Source organism: Muntiacus reevesi, chromosome 5 (assembly GCF_963930625.1).
Source record: "Muntiacus reevesi chromosome 5, mMunRee1.1, whole genome shotgun sequence".
Taxonomy (NCBI): Eukaryota; Metazoa; Chordata; class Mammalia; order Artiodactyla; family Cervidae; genus Muntiacus; species Muntiacus reevesi.
In genome coordinates, this window is record NC_089253.1 from 89,446,296 (window position 1) to 89,472,340 (window position 26,045).

General features: G+C 38.7%; 1 protein-coding gene across 7 annotated transcripts in view; it reads right to left on the bottom strand.

Annotated features, from left to right (window-relative positions):
- Positions 1 to 26,045, bottom strand: part of KIF1B (kinesin family member 1B) — a 150,135-nt gene that overhangs the window by 60,134 nt on the left and 63,956 nt on the right. For 5 of the 7 annotated variants that reach the window (XM_065935780.1, XM_065935779.1, XM_065935781.1 and 2 more), the window contains 7 exons: positions 18,641 to 18,720; positions 17,323 to 17,398; positions 14,214 to 14,293; positions 13,597 to 13,703; positions 12,114 to 12,197; positions 11,721 to 11,901; positions 11,526 to 11,598 (listed from right to left, as the gene is read on the bottom strand). In XM_065935780.1, the coding sequence (XP_065791852.1) occupies positions 11,526 to 11,598; positions 11,721 to 11,901; positions 12,114 to 12,197; positions 13,597 to 13,703; positions 14,214 to 14,293; positions 17,323 to 17,398; positions 18,641 to 18,720 (681 nt within the window). Of the gene's footprint in view, positions 1 to 1,426; positions 6,224 to 11,525; positions 11,599 to 11,720; positions 11,902 to 12,113; positions 12,198 to 13,596; positions 13,704 to 14,213; positions 14,294 to 17,322; positions 17,399 to 18,640; positions 18,721 to 26,045 lie in introns of those variants that run through there. The other 2 variants (XM_065935784.1, XM_065935785.1) reach the window with 1 other exon arrangement.

The following is a 26,045-nucleotide window of genomic DNA, read 5'->3' on the forward strand; positions in this document are numbered from 1 at the left end:
AGAGCCATTCACCACCTCATGGGATATATACACAGGCTTATCCCCACCACAAAATGATTAATTCTATCTCCAAGTAATCTATCAGCTACGCCCTCTCTCCTCTCTCCCTGCCTGGAAATGCTTGGAAAGCATCATTTCTCATTTAGTTCCTCCAGCAAGTTCCCAGCTGAAGCACTGGGCTCTGAATCTGCCTTCTTCCAACTTATCCTCCCACCCATACTTCAGCCATTTCTAAAAGGTTAATCTGACAATGCAATCTCCCTGTAGAATATGTGTTAGCTTCCATCACACTCAAGACAAAATCCCAAGCCATGGGGTGGGATGCCATTAACCCAGCATGCCAGTCTGGCCCTTGCCCCCTCTTCCCCAGGTCCACTCATCTCTTATCACCCTTCAACACACAGCTGTGTTCCAACCACCCCCAAGTCACCTGCAGATCCCTAGACCTGACACACTTCCTCTTTCCCTCTGTCATTCTTCACTTGGATACACTGGCACTTGTGCTTTGGGATTCTGCTCTTGGCTTAGGGCTTCCTCTTTTAGAAACCTTTTCCCACTCTGCCCACGCTCACCCTGTGCATATTACTACACATATTATACTACACTGGAAACGTCTGCACTGTCCTAGAAATGGTCAGATATTGGCCACTTTTCCACCAGTTTCACCGACAGCAGAGAGATACAAAGTACCTGAAGTGAAAGAAAAAGCCTGAAGCAAACCAACCCACGTATAATATTTCCCTCAAGCTCCAGATTTCATATTAAAAACTCATGGCAGGGGAACAAAAAACCCACATAGATATTGTATTTTACTCTCTTATGTATGATTATGTTGTTTATCAACATAAAAAATAGTGCATGTCCAAATGTTCAATAAGACTGATGGTCCGTTCCAGAAAAATCTTCCATTTTGTCCTGTTCACCTCTAACATATGACCAATACTCTGGGTGGAGAAAAGCAATGGTTAAAGGAAAAAAAAGAAAGGTTAAACAGAGCTACTCAAAACTTTTTAGAAATTTCATGTCTACCCATATGAAGGGAAGTTTACCATTTCATTTAAAGAAAACTTTAAATCAAAATTACATAGTAAAAACATAGAAAATACAGCTCAAGGTAAAGTCAGAGACATCACACAGGGATTTCTGATATCCTCATTCGTCAAAAGTAGAAAAGCTTTTATTTAAGTAAAAGGTAGCATAAAATAAGGGTTAAAGATCTCATTTAAGACAGAATTTTGATAACTCAAAAAGGGTAAGAAGAGCAAAAGCTCTAAACAAATGAAGTTCATGTGGAAATATTGTTAAAAAGATATGGTTTGTAACCATCTTCAGATGAAAAAGCAATAAATAAAAGTCAAGACCAGGTTTAATCAGCATCATGCTGTTTCCCTCTCCCCTCCTCCCACATCAGAGACAAATCACACTCTTAAAAGGTAACTTCAGTTTTTATTGAATGAGGACTTTATTTTTTAACATTACAAACTAACTCTCCCTTTCTGAAAAGGTAGATCTTACACTCAAAGACCAATCTTCAAGCATTTTTTTAAAAAGAAACTGGGGGAGAAATCCATAGTTCATTAACAAGAAGATTCACAACTTCTTTTTACAGTAATGATAGGAGGAAACCAATACACTTCACAACCTACAGTGGTTCAAACTAAATATCTAGAGCAGATTTTTAAACCTCATAAAGATGACATAAAGTGGACAATTATCAAAACTGTTCATAATACAGAATCTGGCTCTGACAGCATAGAACAAGTACTTGCTTTGCATTACACCTAAGAAGGCATCCTCATTAAGGTACGCCAGGACAGCAGCTTCCCCTGCTCCGTCTTTTGCGTATATCATTAAGGCAAGTCTACAGAGGACCAGGAAGGCACAGGAGCATAGCAGCTGACCGGAGGAAACCTACGTAACTTCCTATGGTCTGACAACCTTTAATGCAGACATTGGTGTGGCAAACTGTGTTTTGTCCTGTTTTTTTTCCCCCAGCATCAATCTGTACCCAAAGCACAAGAGGTCACTTCAAGTCACTTCAATGGAATAAACAATTCCCATTCAATGCATTTCCAATGAAAAGAGAAGCACCAGAAAGAATTAGAAGTAAAAATAAAGGAAAAGCCCTTAGGTTTAGACTTGTTAGATAAACAAACTAATTCTGCAAAGAATACCACAGTGTGTGGTTTGATTTGTGAAATTGTACCAATTGATTAGGACTCAACGTCTATTATTGTCAGATCATTATGTAATTTCAATAGCACAAACTTTTCTTAAACTGCACCATGATAACAGCTAGGGATATTTCAGTAACACAATAATGACTTAGTGGTGACCATTTTTACCTTTGGTCTTGTAGGATTTAAGCTTGGGGACAGATACTGTCAAATTTAAAAATAAAACAAAACAAAGCAAATACAACCAATCACAAAAGCATGGTACTAATTACTTCTTCAGTGAGAGTCAATAAAGTAATTTCATTCATATAGTTATTTTCAAAAATAAGTATCTGCTCTGAAATACATGAAGGGACATAGATAGCAATCAATCAAACCTTGGTTCATTTCTTCCTGGTCATCTGAAATTAAGGGCTAGTTTAGATATCTAAACATTTCAGTAATCTGAGGGTGCCTGAATCAGCAGATGAAGCACATATATAAATCTAATCCTTTGGAATATCAAGTGTGGGTATAGTGCCTACCACAACCCACATTTGTGAATGAAGACACTGTATATCTTTTCATTTTACAGCCTCCTGATCACCAGTAGAAACTCACTCCCATTGTTCAGTGCCAAAGGGAGATACCTGTCCATAAGAAGATTAAAAAGGCCACCATAAAAATGAAAATACATAGATCTATCCTATGTTATCTCAAGTTGGAAAACTGAGAGCCCACTTTTGATACAGAGTTGAAAGCTGAGTTATTATTACTTTTAGAAAATGAACTTTTTGCAAGAAAGAAATAGAAAGTTATGTCTAAGGACACATGGGGAGTATACAAGGTGCACTGAAGTGACTGACTTGAAGTCGCCTACCAAGTACACTCAAACCACCCAGTACAGGACACTGTCATCTCCATTAAGTCAGTCCATTACAAACATCGCTCCTGTCTAACCTGCCATGAAACTGCAGCTGAAGACGAGGACTGCTCTAGCCATGAAAGCAAAAACAGCCCCCGAAGTTAATTGGAAGCAACTTTTTGTGCATTATGAAAGCATTTTCTTAGAAGCAAAGAAAAAAAAAATACTACGATTAAAAACAATGTTCTAATAAAGCATAGTGCCCACACGCAAAGGAAAAACATCCTATACAACCACAATCTGTGAGGCTTCCTTGAACATTAACTGCTATCCTGGATGTAATTTTTCACACCATCTGGAAGATAAGCATTTGACAGGTGACTTAGTGTGACTTGGGGATCTTCAACAACGTGGTGTCAGGCAATCTCACAGACATCTCTGGCTCTTCACACCGCCTCTTAAAAAAGTTTCTGACAAGTTCAAGAAATGAAGGATGTAGAAAACTATTCTTTTCTTCCCATCAAAATCCATCTTTTTTGGTGGATTCTCCAGTGAGGCAAACTGAGACCACAACACAGTAAAATGAGGTATTGATACAGTAACTGTTCATCAGGACGTCTCCTTCCTTGCTTGAATATCTATGAGCATTACTGCTGGTGACCAAAGAATAGTTTATTATACATCATCTCCTTTATTCTAAATCAGACCAAAGTTAACTTAGTTCAATATTTCATCACCTACTGGAAACAAGCAGCACACAGTCAAAGGCTGCAGCCTTCTCCCCATGTCCCACCTCTTCCCTCTCTCTACCAAATAACCTCCTTAATAAACTTATATATACTGCTCAAAGCATCATATGAGTATTTTGTTGGTATTTCTGTTGGCATGACATTGGTGAATAGTTCAGTGTCTTTCTGTATGTATTTGTGTGAGAAATGATGTTAAACTTCAAAACGCAAACCACAAACAGAAATCCAGGCAGGTGCCAACTTAAAGATTTCAGTATTATGACAGAATTTATACATACACTGATGTATTCAAAAGGGAAAAAAACCTACTGAATCAGTTCTATGCAAAATACAGCTGAGTAAGAAGATGTGAAAGTTCCCCAGAAAATGCAAAGTTGTGTACTATAAAATATGTCCTAAGACATTTAGTTCTGGCTTATGAACTTCCAATATTTAAAGAAAGAAACAGACATGGATAGGAAATCCACAGCTGTGTCCACAGCTGCATGTTCTTATTTTTAAACTAATGGCTGACATTCATGGGGAAATAATAGACATTTAATTCAACATCTCAAATTCCTCTTTAGAATGTTTGCATAAACCAAGAGGCAGGTATTTCTGGATATCAGATAAATTTATAGGTTTTACAAAAACATAACAAACTTACACCAAAACAAGACCAGTCTGGGTAAGTAAGTATATTATCTAGGCACCAAGGAAAGAGGACAGTCTCAGAAAAATAAGAGAGGTCTCAGTGTTTTGTTCAAAATTCCAGAAACTGCCCACTTACGGTATACAAACAACAGGGAGGTGCTGAAACATTTACCAGTGTCTTATGTTTTAGCAATAAAATCAGTTCATATTTTAGGAACACAACATTACAATCACAATGTAAATACTAAGAACTCAAGGCCAAGACTAGAACCAACTCAAATCATAAGCGACCATCGCCTGTTTCCTCCACCAAGAATTCAAGCTTGTCCAGTAATTTAGACTGTGGTTTCCCGACCAGTTTTGAGATTGGGTGCCGAGAACTGTCGCCTCATTCTCGGAGGTGTCACAAACTGGTTACAGTGGTTGGGTCTGTCAGTCTGCTTCTGACAAGAAGTGGCCGCACTGCCCTCCACCTGAGCTCCAGTGTTATAATTACAGTAAGCTTGACGGTGCTGGTGCATGTGGCGTTTCGCCTGAAAAGTCTGCAGGTCAGCAGTGGGGTGGCCACTGTGGGAGGCGAGCACTTCTGGGGAAGCAGATGCCTGGCAGCGTGCACTTTTCGGTTGGCCGTTATTGAGAGAATTGCTTCGCCAGCGTAACTGAGGTGGCTGTTGTTGACTATTAATGTGCTGCTTGCTAACCTGAATGTGATCTTGACTTCGAGTGCCCTGAGGGCCCCACGGTAACTGGGGATCCTTAGAAGCTGCTCTAGTCCCCTTTTCTTGGTTCTCTGGCTTATTTCCTTTCTTTCCATCTTCTTCTTTGGGAATCCTAAGCTCTATCACTTCATCTTCTGTGATGATGATGTGTGTCCCGGGACTCCACGAGTTTCTGTGTTTAGGGTTGCTCTTAAACGGAAACCGGGGCTTCCGGTTCTCTGGAGGGATAAAGCGATGAGGTACATTCTGCCGACGAAGCTGCTTTGTTATTTCCTGCTGCTGCAGGTTCTTGAACCGAATTTGCTCTTGCCTCATCCAACGCAGACGTCCACGTCTAAAAGCTGGGTCTCCGTTCATCAGCTGGGAAACACGCTCTTCTTTCCCAAGGTCTCCGCTGTCACCTTTACTTACATCATTCTCAGGCTTGCTAGTGGCACCAGCACCACCGGGTTCCTTTGATTTTTGGTTTCCTTGGGTTTTCTGTTCTGGAGACCCAATCAGAGGCAAGACTTTCTCCATTTTGAGCATTTTATTTCTTAAGACTTTTATCTCCTCATCTTTCATGTTATTTTGCTTTTTGACTTCTTGCAAAATATCTTCCAGCTTGTCTATATGAACCTTGAGGTCGTCCACATCAGTCCCGCCTTTACTACTGGCCATCATGTCCTCAATCTTCTCATCCCCTACACCGACGGTGTCCCAGACATCCCTGGCCACTGCCCTCCAGGAGTCCCGCTCATTAGGATCTTTCTTCCCATACATGGCACAAAGTTCTTTCATCTTAACAATGGCCAAGGCTTCAATCTCCTGGCGACTATGCCGAAAATCATTGAGAGCAACCTCGTAACATATCTCTTTCACAGCCTGAATCTTAAGATCTGAGATGGTGACCCACTTGGAATCCTTACTCAGGCGTCTTCTCTGGGGGATCTGATACATTTTTATTGGTTCCCGTTTCTTCCCACTGCTGGGGAGGCCGCATTTTTTAACAATGGTTTGCAGCTTGCTGGGAGGCAGCTTTTCTCTCAGAGAAGTGATCAGTTTCCAGCTCTCTTCGCAGGACCTCTTGTCAGAATCATCCCCGCTATCAGAATCCGCGTCCTTTGGAAAAACAAAATCAAAAATGGCCCCAAAATAACCAAAATTAAAATGTAAAAAAGGAAACTCAAATTGAAGAAAAAGCAAGCAAAAAAGCCCTAATAAATTTAAAAATGAAACCAAAAATGCTAAAAAAAAAAAAAAATAACCAAAAACAAACAAAAAACCCTAGATAATGTGCAAGTCTATTAAGACATATGCTTATGTAGATTATTATCAATATGAAGATTTGCTTGTTTTTTTTTTCTAGTAACATTAATCATAATTTCCACTTTGTGGCTTAAGTGATGGAATCTGCAATCAAATTTCTTAGGAGGGCTGAAACAGTGAGAAAGTCTCTCACTGTAAGGTCACATAAAGTTATTAACAAAATGGTGTGAAATAACATCTCTGCTATCTCAAGAGAATGAACTAAAACCTTCACCCCACACATGCTAACACCCATGCAGCCACTTCCCCACATTTGCCTTGGTTATTGCTGTTGCTTCTTCCAGAAACTCTTTTCCCCCATGAGTGAGCACAGATGCCATACAAGATGTGACGAGCAGGCAGATTAACAAAGGTTAGTAATGCTGGAAGATGCCACGTTTTGTTTAGCTTTACTAAAAAGAGCAGCCCTAGAAAAAAGTTAGAAGATGAGAAAGTAGAAAAAGAAGCAGTCAAACAGGGATGTTAAAAATGCTAAGAATCCCTATTAGCAGACCATGAGAGATTCTTATCAACCAAATTGTTTTTTTGCTAGAAGGTAAGAGGGTTCTGAAACTAGTCTTTCCATGAGCACACATCAGATTTGCTACTTTCCTGTGTTATGACAAATTGATCTATTTCATTTGTACAATTAAAGTTTGTTATCCATACAATAAGGACACATTAAAAAAGGATCTTTATAGTGAGTCTGCTATTTTGTTTTCCACACACTTAAACCAATAAATACCTCGTCTCCAAAATTTTAGGAAACAAATCTCCAGAACATAAACTAAGTTAGAAAAACATACTTTCATTTAAACATTATTCAAAATTGCCAAAGTAATATTTTAATAAATACAACCTAGAGATCTGTTGTTTCATCTATGAAAACCTATGGTGTTTCTAGTTTTTTGAGAAATATTACTTTAAGTTGACAACTCTCATTATCAACATGTAAAACACAAAGATTATATTCTGCTTAAGTATTCTGCTTGTGGATGCTATTTAAAACATTATCTGTAACTGTCTTTCCAGCTGTTTTTGCACCATTACCTCTTTTTCAAACAACTTTACTTAAGCTTAAAACAGCAGTCTGACTTTATAACTAAGCAAATTCAATGGCTATTTGGATAATAACCAATTATTCTTAACAAACACAAGCAAATCTTGGTAACATGGGTCTAAATGAAAGCTGGGTTGGATTTAGAACTCCCTATGGCAGACAAGATTAAGGAAGGCTCTCTATTCAGGAGACAAAAGTTACTGGGAAAAGAAACTACTCATTAAAAGGGTAGTTCAAGGTAGTCTAGTAAATGAAAATGTTCTTATTTAATAGTCTCTTTGACTTGGCTATGGTTACCATAATCGTCTCTAGGAAAGGCTTAGGGAAAAAAAAAAGAATTGAAACTGATAAATAGTATCTTGTTTTCTAGACCAAAGAGTTCTATGTCTGTACGTACAGTTACTTTCTAGGGAATGAAAAAATAATCCCTAACAACAAGAGCAATAATTTGGCCCCTGACTTTGGACATTGCTACTGATTTGTATTATTGACATTTGCCTATAAATGGATACTAAACCATTTATAATACCCACCTATTTGAAAATTTAGCAACAAAAAACAGATAAACCTAAATTTACAGACTCTACACTATTTTTTCCTTTTCCTTTTTAGTTTAAAAATCTTAAGTAATAAAGCCTAATCTTTCTTTTATAAAATCTAATCTTAAGTGATAAAGGACAACATTAATAAACATTAGAGAAAAAAAGTATGTCTGACATCTAGAAAGATTTTCTTATATATATGCAAAAACTGAGTTATATAGAACACAAATTTGCTCTGATTCTTTCTACATAATTAACTACCAGTTTTTTCCTCTGGGCTTCTTTTATTTTTCTTTAAATCTGCCTAATGAGGAAATGAATACCTAATTAAGGAAATAACAATTCTAATCACTGCTTTAACATCATATTTAAGAGACAAAAGTTACGCCTCTAAACTTTAAAATAAAACATAATTAAATGAGTTTACATAAATTCAAAAGAACTAAATTAAATCAAGTGGCCATAATTTTCTTTCTTTTTATAATACTGGTCATATTGCCTCTGTAGAATATGTTCTCTTTAAAGCTCAAACATATCACCCCTATCACTTAATACTGGCCACAATACTGAAAACTCTTGCAAACCTTGCATGCCAAGATTCAAATCCTATCTCATGTCAAAAAAAAAAAAAAAGATTTTAAGATATTTAGATTCATTTATTATAGGGCTGGAAAAACTACTCATATCTGTCCAACTCACACATCACTAAATGATCCTTCTGTTTTGATTGAATACCAAATGCAAAGTAGGCCTCCTGAAGAGACTCTGCCTGAAGACTATGAAAATGGAGGAGAGAAGATTCCCAAAACATATGTCAAAAAGCAAGCATAGAAAGGACCAGGCATACAATCAGCACTAACTAAGAAAGAGTGTTCAGCAACGTAACAATGGGACACAGTAGGGAATTACTGGAATAAAAAACTCATGAGCCTGAATTCCATTTTTTGTAATGCTGTTATTATGCAAAAATAATCACATACAATAAATAATAAACATTTACTGAATATTAAGTCCTTTGTGTCCTCTCAGTGTTTATCCATAGGGTGCATTCAAAACATATCTGTTGGTTGACTAGTATAGGGTCATAAAAATACATTTAATTCAGTACTGTCAATGGCTAAATATTCCTCAGGCTGAAGTGTTAGAAATCAACTCCTTTTGAGGACAAGAAATTTAAGTGGAACAGATAGTTGGACTTATGAGAGGAAAGAACCTCCTTGCTTTAAGGAGCTGCTCTTAAAATCTTAGACTACTTTCAGATACAGAGCAATCGGCAATCAGAACCTGATTACTTGCAAACTAAGTATGTTCTCTGGAAACTAAATGTGTCCTGGAGCCATCTGGTTTGATGTGAAATTTGCTCAGTTGTGTCTGACTCTTTTCAACCCCGTGGACTGTAGCCCGCCAGGCTCCTCTGACAATGGAATTCTCCAGGCAAGAATACTGGAGTGGGTAGCCATTCCCTTCTCCACGGGGATCTTCCTGACCCAGGGATTGAACTCAGGTCTTCTGTGCTGCAGGCAGATTCTTTGCTATCTGAATTTACTTTCTGTTTATTAATAGTCACTATCTTTATTTCAGAGCACAGAATGATTACCAGTCATCACTATTCTTTTACACCTGGTCAGTGACTCAAATGGTCCTAGTAGCACTGGCATCACCTAGGAGCTTCTTAGAAATGCAGAATCTCAGGTCCTACCCTAGACCTACAGGATCAGCATCAGCATTTGACAAGACTCCCAGGCTGTTGAGAAGCATTGCTCTACTGGACAGAACACTGAAGCAAGCCAGAAGACTCAGGTTTAAGCCTCAGAGTCATCAGCTAAGAATGGGCAAGGTAACATATTTTAGACTTGGCTTTCACAACTATAAACCAGAGGAAATATTTGTCACTTTATTTACATATATAGCAACCAAAGAGGGTTATTTTGGAAATCAGAAAAATGATGGATGTTAAAATTCTCTATAAATTATAAAGCTGTATACAAATATAAAACACTACTGTTAAAAAATAAATACAGCTTAATTATACCTGTGTTCATTTGATCTCTTGCAGACCATCAGAGGCATGCTATTAGATATACTACATTTTTGAGATAAAAGGCTCTTTCATGTGTCACAAAGTTTCCAAGCCCTTAACCACACTATAGTTGAATCTTTATGTTTTCATTACAAACCAAATGCCAACGAGGCCTCCTAAAGAGACTCTATCTATTACACTGCTATTATCTTTCCCCAAACACTTGATTTATTCTTGCAATCCATTCTTTTTCAGGCTTTACTATAGTTTCCAAGATAACAAACTAACTGAGTTAACACACTGCCAAGCATGAAAACAGAGCTGCCCTGGAAAAGACTGCTTTTGCACAAGTCCTTGGCTTTTTGGATTCATTTAAAAACAGCCTCTCTTTTTCAAAGCACAGCACAGCTGTAAGGCTATGGTTTACATGATGTAGTTTACACTTGGTATTCTATATGCTTTATTTTATACTAAGGGAAGAAACCAGTATCCAAGGTTTCTCACTAATGCCTCTTTAACCAGTTCCCCCTTTCTCCCTAATATCCCTAAGAAGTCCATCAATCTTAAAAAACGAAAAATTCCTAAACTGTATCCACAGTATCCAAAAGTTGTTATGCCTTTTTCTCAATAATATATACCAAATGAATGCCCAGAAGCTTCCTATAACCAGGGCTTTGTAATCCAAAACTGGATGGCTTGAAACATCTAACTAATGGATAAACTTATTTATTCATGTGATTCAATTTCTATAAAACCTAGAAAATCAATTAACATCATAAAATGCTATTGCCATTAGCATCACAAGCTGCAACCTAAAACTGATTTCTCAGCTACTCACACAAATGCTTTCTCAACCCAGAGAAACCAGACTTCCCTCTCCTCTTGGAGTTGGTTGGGCAGCCCCTACTTCCACTGTCACCCCACATGCCACGGAGACCCTTACTGAGAATTCAGACTCCATGCAGGGAACGGAAAAGGATTAACACATGCAACTGTGCAGCAACACTTTTAGACACAGTTTAACTTACAAAAAAAAAAAGTCCACCCAGCATAAGAACAATCCCCAAGTCAGCCCAAGAGCAGAGAATTAGTACTATCAGGTGATCAGAAACAAAACCAAGGCAAAACCATCAAATTCAATATTCACAGTAATTATTATTGAGAGAGTCACCGCTGGTGCATATTCAAAAACCACTATCAAGAGGCCAAGGCTACCAGAAAAGCTCTCAGTATTTCCTCAAAAAGCACTTGGTTTTGATAGAAGATGTGACTTTAAGACATAGAGGCACAGAAGTAGTACCTTTAAGGACAGTATTTCAAGCTAAGGCTACCAGGAGATGGAAGGTCCTTCTCCATGAAGGACATGAGACAAGAGCGCATGGTGTCAGTGACAGTGGGAGAAGCAACGGGCGAGTGCTCGTCTGTGGGACGGGGAAGGTGGGACATGAGAGCAAGCTGCCCTTTCCTAACGGAGGATGCAGGATGGGCTCCTACCAGTCTCTGCTGCTCCAAGAGAAGATCTGCTTCTTCCTTCTCCTTTTTGTATAGGATCTCCATTTCCTGTAGCCTAGAAGGAAAAGAAGAGCAAGAGAGAAAAGAAATTGTAAAATCACGGAGCTGTTTCAGGAATCCTACTAAACGCTGAAAAGAAGGGTGAGTCGTGTGGGCCACATCACATCTGTACATTACCTTTTTTCCATCTCCTGTTTCATATCAATTCCTTGTTTTTCCAGAAGCTCTCTCTGGGCAAACGTCCAGTCCACAGGCTCAGAGGGGGTCTCAGCAGAAGGAGTCTTTTCCCGCTCAGCCCGTGCTTGCTCCGGGTGGTTAAAACGGAACACGTGGTTTTTACCCATGATGATACGGTTCCCTAGCACAAAACAGAAACAGGGTTAAGAAATCACTTTTTAAATGTACTGTATCTTGGTTAATAGCCTCACCCTCCCTAAAGCAAAAAGCAGTTTCTGGAGTTCTACAAGAACATAAGTCCTAATGCTATAACCTGAGACAAAGAGTTAAAAATTAATAAGTTGCTTGTGCAAGCCAAGTGTTCTAAAGACTTCAAGCCTCTCCCAGTCTCACCTGAGCGCAGCTGAACAGGCTGGGTCACCCTCTTGCCATTTACATAGGTTTCTGAACGTTCACAGGGCTCCAGGGTCACAATAACTAAGAGGAATGCACACTAATGTTAGCATCACAGACCATGGGAAGAAAACAGTGGGAAGCAGTTGAGGACTCAAGGTGACTAGCATAGATTCTGTAACCAATCAAGTGGCTCAGTGTCTATGTAATAGTTCACTTTAAGGCACCAGGACCAGGGCTGTGGCTCAGATAGAATCATACTTAAATTCACTTAAGAATTTGATAAACTTCAGAAGAAGACAGGAAATGTTAGTTTCAGTGATATCTGGACAGTTCAGTATATAAAAACAAAAACCATCAGAAATCTTAAGTATGAGATATAGGTAATAATCAGAAAATTATGATCAAAAGTTAATATTTTTTCTTAAAAAAAAATTATTTATTTGGCTGTGGCAGGGTCTTAGCTGCAGCATGTGAGATCTAGTTCCCTGACCAGGGATGGATCCTGAGCCCCCACATTGGGAGCGTGGAGTCCCAGTCAGTGGATCACCAGTTGTTGCTATTGTTGTTCAGCTGCTAAGTCCTGTCCGACTCTTTGCGACCCCATGTACTGCAGCATGCCAGGTCTCTCTGTCCAACACTATGTCCCTGAGTTTCCACAAACTCATGTCTATTGAGTCAGTGATTTCATCCAACCATGTCATTCTCTGTCACTCCCTTCTCTTCTAACCCTCAATTTTTCCCTGCATCAAGGAAGAAACTTTTTCCCTGTACCACCAGAGATATCTCCAAAGGCTAATATTTTGATTGCTGTTGTTGTTGTTCAGTCATTAAGTCATATCTGACTCTTTTGCAAACCCATGGACTGCAGCCTGCCAGGCTCCATGGGATGTCCTAGGCAAGAATACTGGAGTGGGTTGCCATTTCCTTCTCCAAGGAATCTTTCCAACTGAGGGATCAAACCTATGTCTCCTGCACTGGCAGGTAGGTTCTTTACTGCTGAGCCACCTGGGAAGCCCAGTATTTTAATTAGCAAGGAATAAATTATATAACACAAAAACAGTATTAACTTGTTTCATTAATAACCTGGGCAAAAAGCAAGATTGACTTTTTCTTCCCTTTTACGTATAAATAAACTGTACTGGATTAAGACTAGAGGCCCTTCAAATCTCCCACTACCCACCCAGGATATCTGTTCCCTTCTTACTCATCTATTAAATAATTAAGATTCAAGACCAAGTCTAATTGCCTATGTCCTACTCAATTCTCAGCAGTAACAAAAGTGCTGCTTTTGTACAGGCTTTTTTCATGTAAAGTAGCTATGTTCATGCCTGGATTCATAAGCAGCCCAGGTCCCTCCATTTTCAAATATTAGATTGTATAAGAAAGTATCATTGAAAGAGACAGGGAATACCAAGTCTTGGGGATTTCTCATAATATAGAATGAAAAGGTTGTTGGAAAAGCTGAGCCGAGAACTCTCACCATCCCCGCTGTTGTTCCTCTCGCTCCGGAAGATACAATGCTCTTCTTTAATGTGAGCCCCACTCAGCACGATGTCCTGGCGCCGCTCAGCATCTGCTTGGCCAACCCTGAACACAAGGGAAAGTGTTTCCCAGGGAAATTCAGACACAGAAAGCACCACAAACAATGAGCCTCTTTCTCCCAGAGAATATTCTTTGGTACGTACAAAAAAGGTACTGCTTTTTTTTTTTTTTAAATCAGAGGCTTTGAACTGCAAACTCTATTTTCATATATGATCAACCTCCCTACATGAGAAAAAGAAATGAAGAGGCACATACACCAAATAACTCAGAGAGCACCATAAAAAGATACCAGTAAACTAATCTCCTTAAAGAATTCATATAAGATGTTAGGAGGATAAATTTTACTTACAGTCTTCTAAAACTACACATGCTAATTGATTCAGCTGGTTAAAACACTGATTTGAAAAGAGTACAGAGGACAGTTTATAACTATTTCAGACGAGAAAAACAGCAAATTAATAGAAGAAATTTTTTACCAAACTACTTCCCTTTAGCTATGCAATCATCCTAAGAGAAAAGAAAGTTCTGTGTGACCAAAAGAAGAAACAAATGTACCTTGTAATTCCATCTTTGATGTAATAAAGCAGGCACTCGGACATTAGAGGGTCCTCATTGAGGTTAACAAGATGTGGTGTCTGCAAAAGGTTAGACACGATCAGCATGGAGCAAGCAGCACTGAGAGGGCTGCCAGTGACAGGGGCACAGAGGAGGCTGGATGGCTCCTTAGACTACCAGAGTGTCTAGAAGCAGGACTTCTTTCATTCTTAGTTGCAATTCCATGACAAACAGAAATAACTCTCTTCAGGCCTTCCCAAACCACACTAATGCATTCTATTTAAAAACATGAGCTCTGGGATAAAGAACAATATCCCATTCTTAATAAGGTCAAGCATGGAGAACACAATGGAAAAATCAGAACAGGCTGATTCTCTTGGGGGGGAAAAAAACAACTTTTTACAACACTTGAAGAGTGTTCAAAATTCTTGATGAGCAGCAGAATTTGCCACTCCTAATATTCCATTTTGACATACTGATTACTTTGAGTTGTTACACAATAGCACAGGCAGGGAGAGGCTTCCTCTGAATCCCCTTTCCTGCCTAAACACAGATTGTCCAAAAGGAACTTAGAAATCCCCTTCTGGAGTCTTAACAACCAGGAAAGAAAAGCAAAAGTTGACACCACACCGAACAAACTTTGTCACATCTCCCATCTACTCTTCAAAGGGCCCCTTCATCTTTTCCCAAAAGCCAATTACCCTCCCCTGAGAGGCCTATTTCCCTGTCCCTTTCCCTATTAAAATGGCATTTAAGCCAGAATTCTAAATCATCTTGGGGAGTTACTCATTTTTCCATGGGGTTCTCCCATGTATACATGAGGTACACATGTTTAAATAAACTTTTTTTTCCTCTGGTTAATCTTTTATTCTCATTCAAGGATTCAGAAGGGTAGAGGAAAAATTATTTTTCATCCCCTACAACTGCCAAAAATATGTAATTTTTCATTTACATCATAAAAATGTTCCCACATCCCCTGTCATTTCCCTCTATAATTTTTATCAGTTCTTCCATGGTTCCAGTTATTGTCTTTAATTGTCAGTCTTTATCTTAAAGAAGAAATTAAAATTACTGATACTCAATAACACCTCTTGTAAAATCCACTTCATCTAACTCATGTTTCTAAAATCTTTTAAAAACCAATCTTCTTTATCTTAAATAAGAATTAAAAATCACTGACATTCAATAACACATCTTACAAAAGCCTCTTCATCTAACTCTTAATGTTTCTAAAATCTTTTAAAAACCAACCTTTTTTGGTGAAAATACCCCACTGGGATCCAAAAATAAGTCACATGGTCTTGGGGTCAAAATCTACTCAAGATACAGTGCCAGCAAATGTGGAAAAATGAAAGCAGAGTCAGATGAGCAGGTTAAGAAAAGGGAGTGCAAAAGATCACTTAAAAGAAATTTAGGAAAACCTCTACATTTTTCCAACTAACATGTCTCTATAGCTGGTTTGAGAAAGTCAAAACTCTCTTGGCAGCATTCTATAAAACCAACCAGGACACTGGCCTAAGGAAACCAGAACCTCAAGAACAGGTTTTCATTTTTTCTCTTGCCTGAAGAGTACTTTCTCCTAGTTCTTTTGAGATATGAATGACAAAGTCTACATATATTTAGGTTGTACAGTGTGATTGTAAAAGGTGTCAATTTGATACATATATGTGCAAGGATTACCAATCGAGTTAATACATCAGGAACAGGTTCTAAAACTGTATTTGGATGCGGTTATGTGGAACTTCTTTCTTTCCTGAAGAAGTCTAGAAAGTTGAAGCAAGTAAGAAAAAGCTCTGGAAACAGATATCGCAGTTTGGAATTCTGTGTTGTTTATAACACAGTACTTATTCAAGTTATTTAAGTTGTTATAAAAATTTTCCTCACTGTTCTTAACACTAAAAAAATGTTAAAATATATGCAAAGGCACAATCTAAATTTTATTAAGTCTATAACTGCTAAAAACTCTAAAACCACAAATAATATATCTGAATAAAATAGTGTCTTACTGAAGGAAAAATCATTAAATTGTGAAAATCACTGACCTTTGGCAATATAAAAGTATAAAAAACTGTTACTATTGTTCCAGGTGTAGAGCACATATCTAAAATGTCTTTAAATCAATCTTCTTTGATGAAAATAATACAGCAGAATTTATTTAATAAAAAGAAAAACCTAACCAAAAATATCCTAACAAAAACCACGGGAGTATCTTATATCAAATAAAACAAAAGTACCAACTGAAAATTCTATACCCTGTTGTTCTACGATAACCTAGAGAGACCACCATCAGACCCTTGCATGAAGAAGTTTAAATATACAGCAGCCAATCTGAAGTCATTTGAAATGAAAGACCATTTGTTATCAGTATAATTTTATGCTTTGTACATCAGTATATGTTCTATTATTAATAGATAAATAAGCACACAAAATAACCATTCCATAATAGCTTCCCAGTGTCTATGAATAACTAAGAAGTAACTTAGTTAAAAAAAAACAAACTTGTTTTTCTAATTAGCTAAAAGGTATCTACTACTTAACAACTATGATTATGTAAGTAAGTAGGAGGGTAACTACTGGAGTCATTTAAAAAAAAAAATGAGAAGGGAGCAGAGGAGGCTAGAAGCACAGAAACTGCTTTACTCAGGACAACGGCTATCACACCAGGTGGAGAAGCAAACTGAAGCAGTATTTTTCTACACAAACCTGAACAGCTGAAATTGCTTCCAAAGAGTTATAATTCAGGGTTGCTGGCACCTGTGGGGAAATCTACATAGAAAGAGTAGCCAAACTGAGGCAAGATGTGCTAGGTTAGGCTAGGAATTTAAGAGAAAGCAACCATTAAGATGAGTAAACACACTGAATAATGACCAAAAGTTACAAATTTACTGCCTTGGATATTATTTCTATAAACAGTAAACATTTCTGAAAGCAGTTTAGAAACAGGTTGGCCTTGTAGTGTAAGATGAAATAAAAAATATCAGAAATTAAGCCATGTCTCAAGGTTTAAAAGAAAAGGAAGAAGAGGAGCCAGCCCTGAAAGACATGAAGTACCTCGAGGACCGAGACAAAGTGTCTCAGTTTGGTTCACTTTCACAACACTGTTTCCTACCTTTTTAGGAGAGAAAACCCCAAGGGTTCCTCCGTCTTCCCGAATGGCAACTCCCATCTCAGCCAATAAGGCTTCTCTAGAAAAAGCAATAAGCATATCAGAATCACAGTACTAAAATGAGAAGTAAATCAGTCTAACATGAATTGGAAGGTAAAGCAAGCAAAGCAAAAACAATTATCTATGTTTAAAGTCAGTAATACAAATGTAAAAGAATCTACTCATCCCTTCATCAAAGGGAAATTATCTTTAAGAGAAATAGTACATTCAAAGTAAATTATGTTCCTGTCTTATGTAAAGCTGTATTTACCCAAATAGGAACTTTGTCACATCTGATTTTGGAAGCAGAAAATGATTCATAAATAATATGTCTATTAATATTAAAAAAAGGAAGAATGGAACATGCCCTGAAGGCAATACATCCCATTCAAGGAACCATCTCTTAAAAATCAGCAAAAGCAGTCAGAAAGTAGCTCTGATAAAGGGAGCATTATCTATAACATTGGTTTTCTCAAATGTCATGTTCCCATGCCTACCATCACATTGATTTAACAATTTTAGCTTAAAATCTCTACAATAAAGAAGAAAATTGTTTCATACATTCACTATATCAACACATTAGCACTCATTTCTACCTCATCTTCCAGGAAGTAAGAAGAAACTAACATTAACTAAAATGTATATATTTTTAGCAACTATTTTATTCTTATTATTTTTTGGCCATGCCACACAGCATATGGGATACTATTTCCTTGACCAGGGACTCAATCCATACTTTCTGCATTGGAAGCACAGTCTTAACCTTTGGACCACCAGGGAAGTCCCTAAAATATCTATTTACTCCAACAGCAAAAGTATTATTTGAGGTCATGTTCATTCTTAGGGTAGAGAATCAGGAGGTTAAGATAGAGTACAGATTTTAAAAATTGGCAACTGAAACTACTTAACCTCTTACCAAAGAGGTTTTAGGAAAACGTCACTCTGAAAGACAATAATCAAAACAGGTTTTTTCCTCTGGGCCTTTATCAAAGGCAATCTTTTTGCAAATTAAGAATTCATTCCTCAATATCTTCAATTTTTATATGGATCCCTAGCAACATGTAGTAGGTAACTAAGAACAAGACTGCCTAGAGAACATTCAAATATCTTAATTTCACTTCACAGTGTGAATGTAGCCAGAAGTCTCACACAGATTTTGTTTGTTGGTTCTGCATTTGGGGAGGAAAGGTTGTTTTTAACTTCTACTTTATCTTTTCTTACTATAAACGTAATCCAAATTCCCCAGATATTTTAGAAACATCCCAGAGTTTAACTTCCTGACCTCTCCATCCTGATGGCCTCTGTTTTACGCAGCTTCTCTTCCCAGGTTTCATTCAACTCAGCAATGATCTTCTCTGATTCCTAAGGAGAAAGTCCATAGTTACAGTGTCAGAGAGTCTTGTAAGTTAACCTTCTGTGCCTAGGAAGGATGGCAAGAAGCAGAAGATGCTCTCAGAGGATCTGAGGCAGAATCTAATACAATGAGGTTTTTTTTTTTCCCTCTCTTAATATGTAAAGAAAGAAATCAGTCCCTGATATATTAATTCCCTTTAAGTCTTAATAAAAATACCTTTACAGTGTAAGAGAGAGAAAGAGAGGGTGTATGTGTGTGTGTAGAAGAAAAGGTAATACTACATCTCCAAATGCAAAGCACTATTTCTAACAGCTACATCTACAAAAGAATAAAGCTCTCTAAGGTATTCATTGTTATTTGTTTCACTATAATTTCACCACAACACTGAAGGTGTTTAGAATATGCTCCACTAAAATACGATATCTTGGCACACTGAGTATTTTAATACTAGTGATTTAAGAAATGATACAAGTAGGAAGGAATCTCTGACCTCTTGAAGCTAGTTGTAAGACCCTCATGAGATGCAACCTTCCTACCCCTGGAGGAATGCAGCATCCTTATTTCTAGAAGATGAAGGAACACTAAGAAGTATCTGAACAGACAAACCTTGATAAGTCTCCCCAGGTTGCTACAGATATTGTTTTATTGTGCTTCACTTTATTGTACTTCACATGTAAGGCGTTTTTTACAAATTGAAAGTCTGTGGCAACCCTGCATGTAGCAAGTCTATTGGTGCCATTTTTCCAACAGCATTTGCTCACTTCATGTCTATCACACTTTGATGATTCTTGCAATATTCCAAACATTTTCACTGTTACTACATTTGCTATGGTGACAGGCAATCAGTACTCTTTGATGTCACTACTCCAATTTGCTGAAGGTTCAGATGACAACATTTGTTAGCAATAAAACATTTTTCAATTAAGGTACGCACATAGTTTTTTTAGACATAAAGCTAGAGCACACTTAGCAGACTACAGTATAGTGTGAAGTTAACTTTTATATGCACTGGGAAAGAAAAAATTCATGTGACTCACTTTATTGTGCTATTTGTTTTACTGCTGAGCTCTGGAAGTAAGGCAGCAATCTCTCTGTGATGCCAATACTCTTAGTTCCCCTCCCCCTTGTTCTATCACACTTTTCTACCACTTTTCACACTTTATCAAGTGTGTATGTTAGTCGCTCAGTCACGTCCGACTCTTTGCAAACCCATGGACCATAGAGCCTGCCAGGCTCCTCTGTCCACGCAATTCTCCAGGCAAGAATACAGGACTGGGTTGCCATTTCCTTCTCGAGGGGGATCTTCCCAACCCACGGAACAAACCCAGGTCTCTTTCATTGCAGGCAGATTCTTTACTGTCTGAATGACCAGGGAAGCCGTAGCATAAAAATGCTCACGTTTAACACTTCTTTGGGTCTTCATTTCCTTATGAAGTCATTTCCATGTCACACAGTTGTTGATGTTTAGTCACTAAGTCATGTCTGACTCTTCTGTGACTTCATGGACAGTATCCCACCAGGGTCTTCTGTCCGTGGGATTTCCCAGGCAAGAATACTGGAGTAGGTTGCCATTTCCTTCTCCCAGGGATCCTCCCAACCCAGGGATCAAACCTGCATCTCCTGCATTTGGCAGGATTCTTTACCATTGAGCTACATCATGTAAACAAATACTAAATAAATTTGTAGGCTTTTCACTTGTTAATCTGCCTTTTGTTACAGAAGTCCCAGCCAAGAACCTAAAAGAATAAAAGAAAAGATATTTTTCCTCCCCTTCAACACAATACCCCCTTGAACACAGCCCAATTCCCAATATAGAAAGAGTTCATATTAATCTCATCTGAAGGCATGGAGCCACTAGCGAGACAATTTTCCATCTCCAGCTGAGTGTTTATTATGTGCCAGAAACATAAGAACTAAAACATGTTTTCTAATTTCAAGGAGCTTACTGTATACTAGGGACAGAAAGAAATAACCATTATTCATTCATTCAGTAATCATATATAACCTCATTACATGCCAAGCCCTGTTCTAGGTAACTAAAGATACAGCAGGGAACAAAATTCCTACTTCTCATGAGATTTATATTCCAGAAGAGAGACTGAGATAATCAATCCATTTTAATCATAAGTCGAGATTATAGAATGTCAGACCATGATAAGAGCTTTGTAGAAAAATAAAGAAAAGAGAGAATATAGGGGGAGAAAGCAATCTGCAGTGGGGCTGTCAGAACTGGGCTCATTGATGAGGTTCTACACAAGCAGACGGGTGTGTGAGGGAATGGGTGGGAAATGTCTAGCATTTTCCAGGAACAACAGCAAAGCTAGAGCAGCATGTTGCAGGACTGTGATGGGAATGGCAGGAGAACAGCAGGCAGTGTGCTCAGTGTTGGAACTGAAGCGCTCACAGGTCTGCCGGAAGGTGGATGAGTCAAGGACGAGTGATACTCATACTGTGAATGAAGGACAAGCAGGAAATGTTCAGGCCAAACAAAAAAAAACTGAAGGAAGAAGGGATATCAAAAAGGGAGATGAGCACATGCAAAAAGCAGGAGAAAATGCTAGCATGGATACAAAATTAGAAACTCAGATGATGATGATGTTAATGATGATAACAGTAGTGGTAGTGATTCAGGATGAGAAGTCTTCATAGTTCAAAAGATATTTCAAATTCATTTAACAGGCTATTTTATGAAGCCTCTGTGATTCCCCCAATGTATCTATTAATAATTGTTGCTCAGTCACTCAGTTGTGTCTGACTGCAACCCCATGCACTGCAGCATGCCAGGCTTCCCTGTCCTTCACCATGTCTCAGAGCTTGCTCAAACTCATGTCCACTGAGTCGGTGATGCCTTCCAACCATCCTGTCCTCTGTCATCCCCTTCTCCTCCTGCCTTCAATCTTTCCCAGCATCAGGATATTTTCCAATGAGTTGGCTCTTCACAACAGGTGGTTAAAATACTGGAGCTTTAACTTCAGTATTGGTCCTTCCAATGAATATTCAGGGTTGATTTCCTTTAGCATTGACTGCTTTGATCTCCTTGCAGTCCAAGGGACTCTTCTCCAACAACATAGTTTAAAAATATCAATTCTTCAGTAGTCAGCCTTCTTTATGGCCCAACTCTCACATCCATACATGATTACTGGAAAAACCATAGTTTTGACTATATGGACCTTGGTCGGCAAAGTAATGTCTCTGCTTTTTAATATACTGTCTAGGTTCATCACAGCTTTTCTTCCAAGAAGGAAGCGTCTTTAATTTCATGGCAGCAGTCACCATCTGCAGTGATTTGGAGCCCAAGAAAATAAACTCTCTCACTGTTTCCACTGTTTTCCCATTTATTTGTCATGAAGTGATGGAACTGGATGCCATGATCTTAAGGTTGTCTGAATGTTGAGTTTTAAGACAGCTTTTTCACCCTCCTCTTTCACCTTCATAAAGCAGTTATAAAGAAGTTCCTTCTTCGCTTCTGCCATAAGGGTGGCGTCATCTACATAACTGAGGTTATTGATATTTCTCCCGGAAAACTTGATTCCAGCTTGTGCTTCATCCAGCCCAGCATTTCACATGATGTACTGACTCTGAATTTAAGTTAAATAAGCAGGGTGACAATATATAGCCTTGACGTACTCCTTTCCCCAATTCTGAACCAGTCCGTTGTTCCATGACTGGTTCTAACTGTTGTTTCTTGACCTGCATACAGGTTTCTCAAGAGGCAAGTAACATGGTCTGGTATTCTCATCTCTGAGAATTTTCCCCAGTTTGCTGTGATCCACGCAGTCAAAGGCTTTAGCATAGTTAATGAAGCAGAAGTAGATGTTTTTCTGGAATTCTCTTGCCTCTTCTATGATCCAAGAGATGTTGGCAATTTGATCTCTGCCTTTTCTAAATCCAGCTTGAACATCTGGAAGTTTTTAGCTCACATACTGTTGAAGCCTAGCTTAAAGGATTTTGAGGATTACCTGCTAGATGTGAAATGAGCACAACTGTATGGTAGTTTGAACACTGCCTTTCTTTGGGACTGGAATAAAAATTGACTTCTTCCAGTCCTGTGGACACTGCTGAGTTTCCAGAATTTGCTGGCATATTGAGTGCAGCATTTTCACAGCATTATCTTTTAGGATTTGAAAGAGCTCAACTGGAATTCCATCACCTCCACTAGCTTTGTTCATAGAGATGCTTCCTAAGGCCCACTTGACTTCGCATTCCAGGATGTCCGGCTCTAGGAAAGTGATCACACCATCAAGTTTATCTGGGTCATTAAGATCTCTTTTGTATAGTTCTTCTGTTTATTCTTACCACCTTTCCTTAATATCTTGTTTCTCTTAGGCCCATACCGTTTTTGTCCTTTATTGCACCAATCTTTGCATGAAATGTTCCCTTGGTATCTCTGATTTTCTTGAAGAGATCTCTAGTCTTTCCCATTCTATTGTTTTCCTCTATTTTCTGCATTGATCACTGAGGACGCTTTCTTATCTCTCCTTGCTATCCTTTGGAACTCTGCATTCAGATGGGTGTATCTTTCCTTTTCTCCTTTGCTTTTTGCCTCTCTTCTTTTCTCAGCTATTTGTAAGCCTCCTCAGACAACCATTTTGCCTTTTTGCATTTCTTTTTCTTGGGGATGGTCTTGACCACAGCCTCCTGTACAATGTCACGAACCTCCATCCATAGTTCTTCAGGCACTCTGTCTATCAGAAATAATCCCTTGAATCTATTTCTCACTTCCACTGTATAATTGTAAGGGATTTGATTTAGGTCACACCTGGATGGCCTAGTGATTTTCCCTGCTTTCTTCAGTTTAAGTCTGAATTTTGCAATAAGGAGCTCATGATCTGAGCCACAGTCAGCTTCTGCTCTTGTTTTTGCTAACCATATAGAGCTTCTCCATCTTTGACTGCAAAGAATACGATCAATCTGATTTTGCTATTAACCATCTGATGATGGTCGTCTCGTGTTGTTGGAAGAGAGTGTTTGCTATGACCAGCACATTCTCTAGACAAAACTCTGTTAGCCTTTGTCCTGTTTCATTTTGTATTCCAAGGCCAAACTTGCCTGTTACTTCAGGTATCTCTTGACTTTCTACTTTTGCATTCCAGTCCCATATGATGAAAAGGACATCTTTTTTTGGTGTCAGTTCTAGAAGGTCTAGTAGGTTTTCATAGAGTTTTTCAACTTCAGCTTCTTCCATATTAGTGGTTGGGGCATAGACGTGGATTACTGTGATACTGAATGATTTGCCTTGGAAACAAACAGAGATCATTCTGTAGTTTTTGAGACTGCACCCAAGTACTGGCAATTTGATCTCTGCCAAGTACTGGCAATTTTGAACTCTTCTGTGGACTATGAAGGCTACTCCATTTCCTCTAAGGAATTTTGCCCACAGTAGTAGCTATAATGGTCATCTGAATTAAATTCACCCATTCTGGCAAATGTAATGTAGTTAATATAGATGACTATTAATATAGTTAATGTAGAATTGTAGAAGAGTAGAATAGTTAATGTAGAGAAGTATTAATATCTACATAGAAAGAAACTAGCAAGATTTACTACAATAACACCCTAAGGCACCTGGCACTTGTTTTCTGGAATGAGGAAACGAGCATGGTAAAAGCCCAGAGTAAAGACTCATGGAAGCAACCGCAAAAGCAAAGGAATACAGGAGCCAGAGGAAACACAGGAGGGCATGACGAGGAGGGTGATGATAACGGTGGAGGAGGAGCAACAACGAACAAAGAACAAAACTTACAACACTCGGAATAGGCCTGGGCATCAGGGAGGTAGAAAGAAAGAGGGACATGCAGGAGGTACTCTGAAGTGAGTCTGTTACAAAGTGCAAGAAGCTACAGCCAGCCTACAGTGGAAGGCAGGAGGGCAGAGACAAAACTCACCAGAACTGGCTCTCATTAACCCCCTGAACACACTCCAGGCTGAAAGACTAGAGCAGCTACCTGACGGCATCTCTACAGTCCTCCAACAGGAATGAATAATCTGCAGCCCAAAGACCACTCCACAGCCAATCGAGGAACCACAAGCCACCACAGAGGGCCGGCAGCCAAGAAGGGCACACAATGCTGAAAGAGGACGGGCAGGAAAGGAAGGGTACCAAGTACCAAGTGGTCAACAGCCTCTCTAACTCACCACCAAAGTTATTCAATAGCTCAAACAGGGGAGCATTAATGCTTCTGCAAATGACTGTCAAAGGGCAAGTACAATACAAGCAGGCCTCATAACCTGTAAGAGTCTCAGGCTTATTAAAGAGAGTTGGATAGAAACCTTCACATTAAGTGGCAACTTCAAAAACAAAGGCACAGGATAACACGATGCCCAAACCACAGCACCTGCACTAGGGCTTATTTTATATACTGTGGTCCACAAGCCACAGTGATGTCAGTTATAAAATACAAACTGATCCATGAGATGCTTGAAATACATGTTTTTTCTGACTGGTTATTTTTAGAGAAGGAGCATGTCAGAGCTGAGGTTTATCTGGCTCTGTTAAAGCTACTCTTCTGATATTTTGGGGCAACTGTAAACTCACCCCTAGGAAGCGAGTTACTGTCTAGGAATCAATCCTCTTACCATCTTGCTGCCAACTCTGGTGTGACCTCTCTAATTTTACTCACTACCTGGAGGGTAAGTCAGAATAAGACCTCCTCGTAGAAAAAAGATTTAAGGAGCAAGCTAAGGAAGGTACTACCTTCATTCTTTCATTACAGCTTCAAGCTGCAACTTTTATGTCCTCTAGAAAGTTATTTTTTTTAAACTCTGAGGAAACAATGTTGAGTGTCATTCAGCAAAACTTCAGCCCTGGAAAAAGTCACTTATTTCACAGACATTCTAGAAACACAGAGAAACTAAGTGACTATCCTCAGGCCACACTTCTCCCAGAGCTAGGTCTATGGCTGCGTTTCCTGCGTGTTCTTCTTCCAACTAAGGCAGAATCCACAGGCTTTAAATAAGATATTCTATGAGATAGCTCACCATAAATTAAGAAAGACTGAGGAATATTCTTTTTTCAAGGCTAAATGACAAACCTAGTATAAATGAAACAGAGATGCCAAGAGGATGGTAGCTTCCAGTCTGAGTCACCAATTCATTCTGCAGGCAGGCCTGGCACATGGGGGTCCAGCACTGCCTATAACTTATTCTAGAAGCAAATTTAAGATTAACCTGAATTGGAATTCATGCTTTAGAAATGAGGAGTCAAGGAGACACTCTTCAAAGGTCTTTTTCCTATAGGTACTGTACATTAAAAAATCCTGAAAAAACAGAGTGACATCGGGAATGTTTTTTAAGCTTGCAGGCATGCTGGGCTCAGGCATCTTTTACCTCTGAT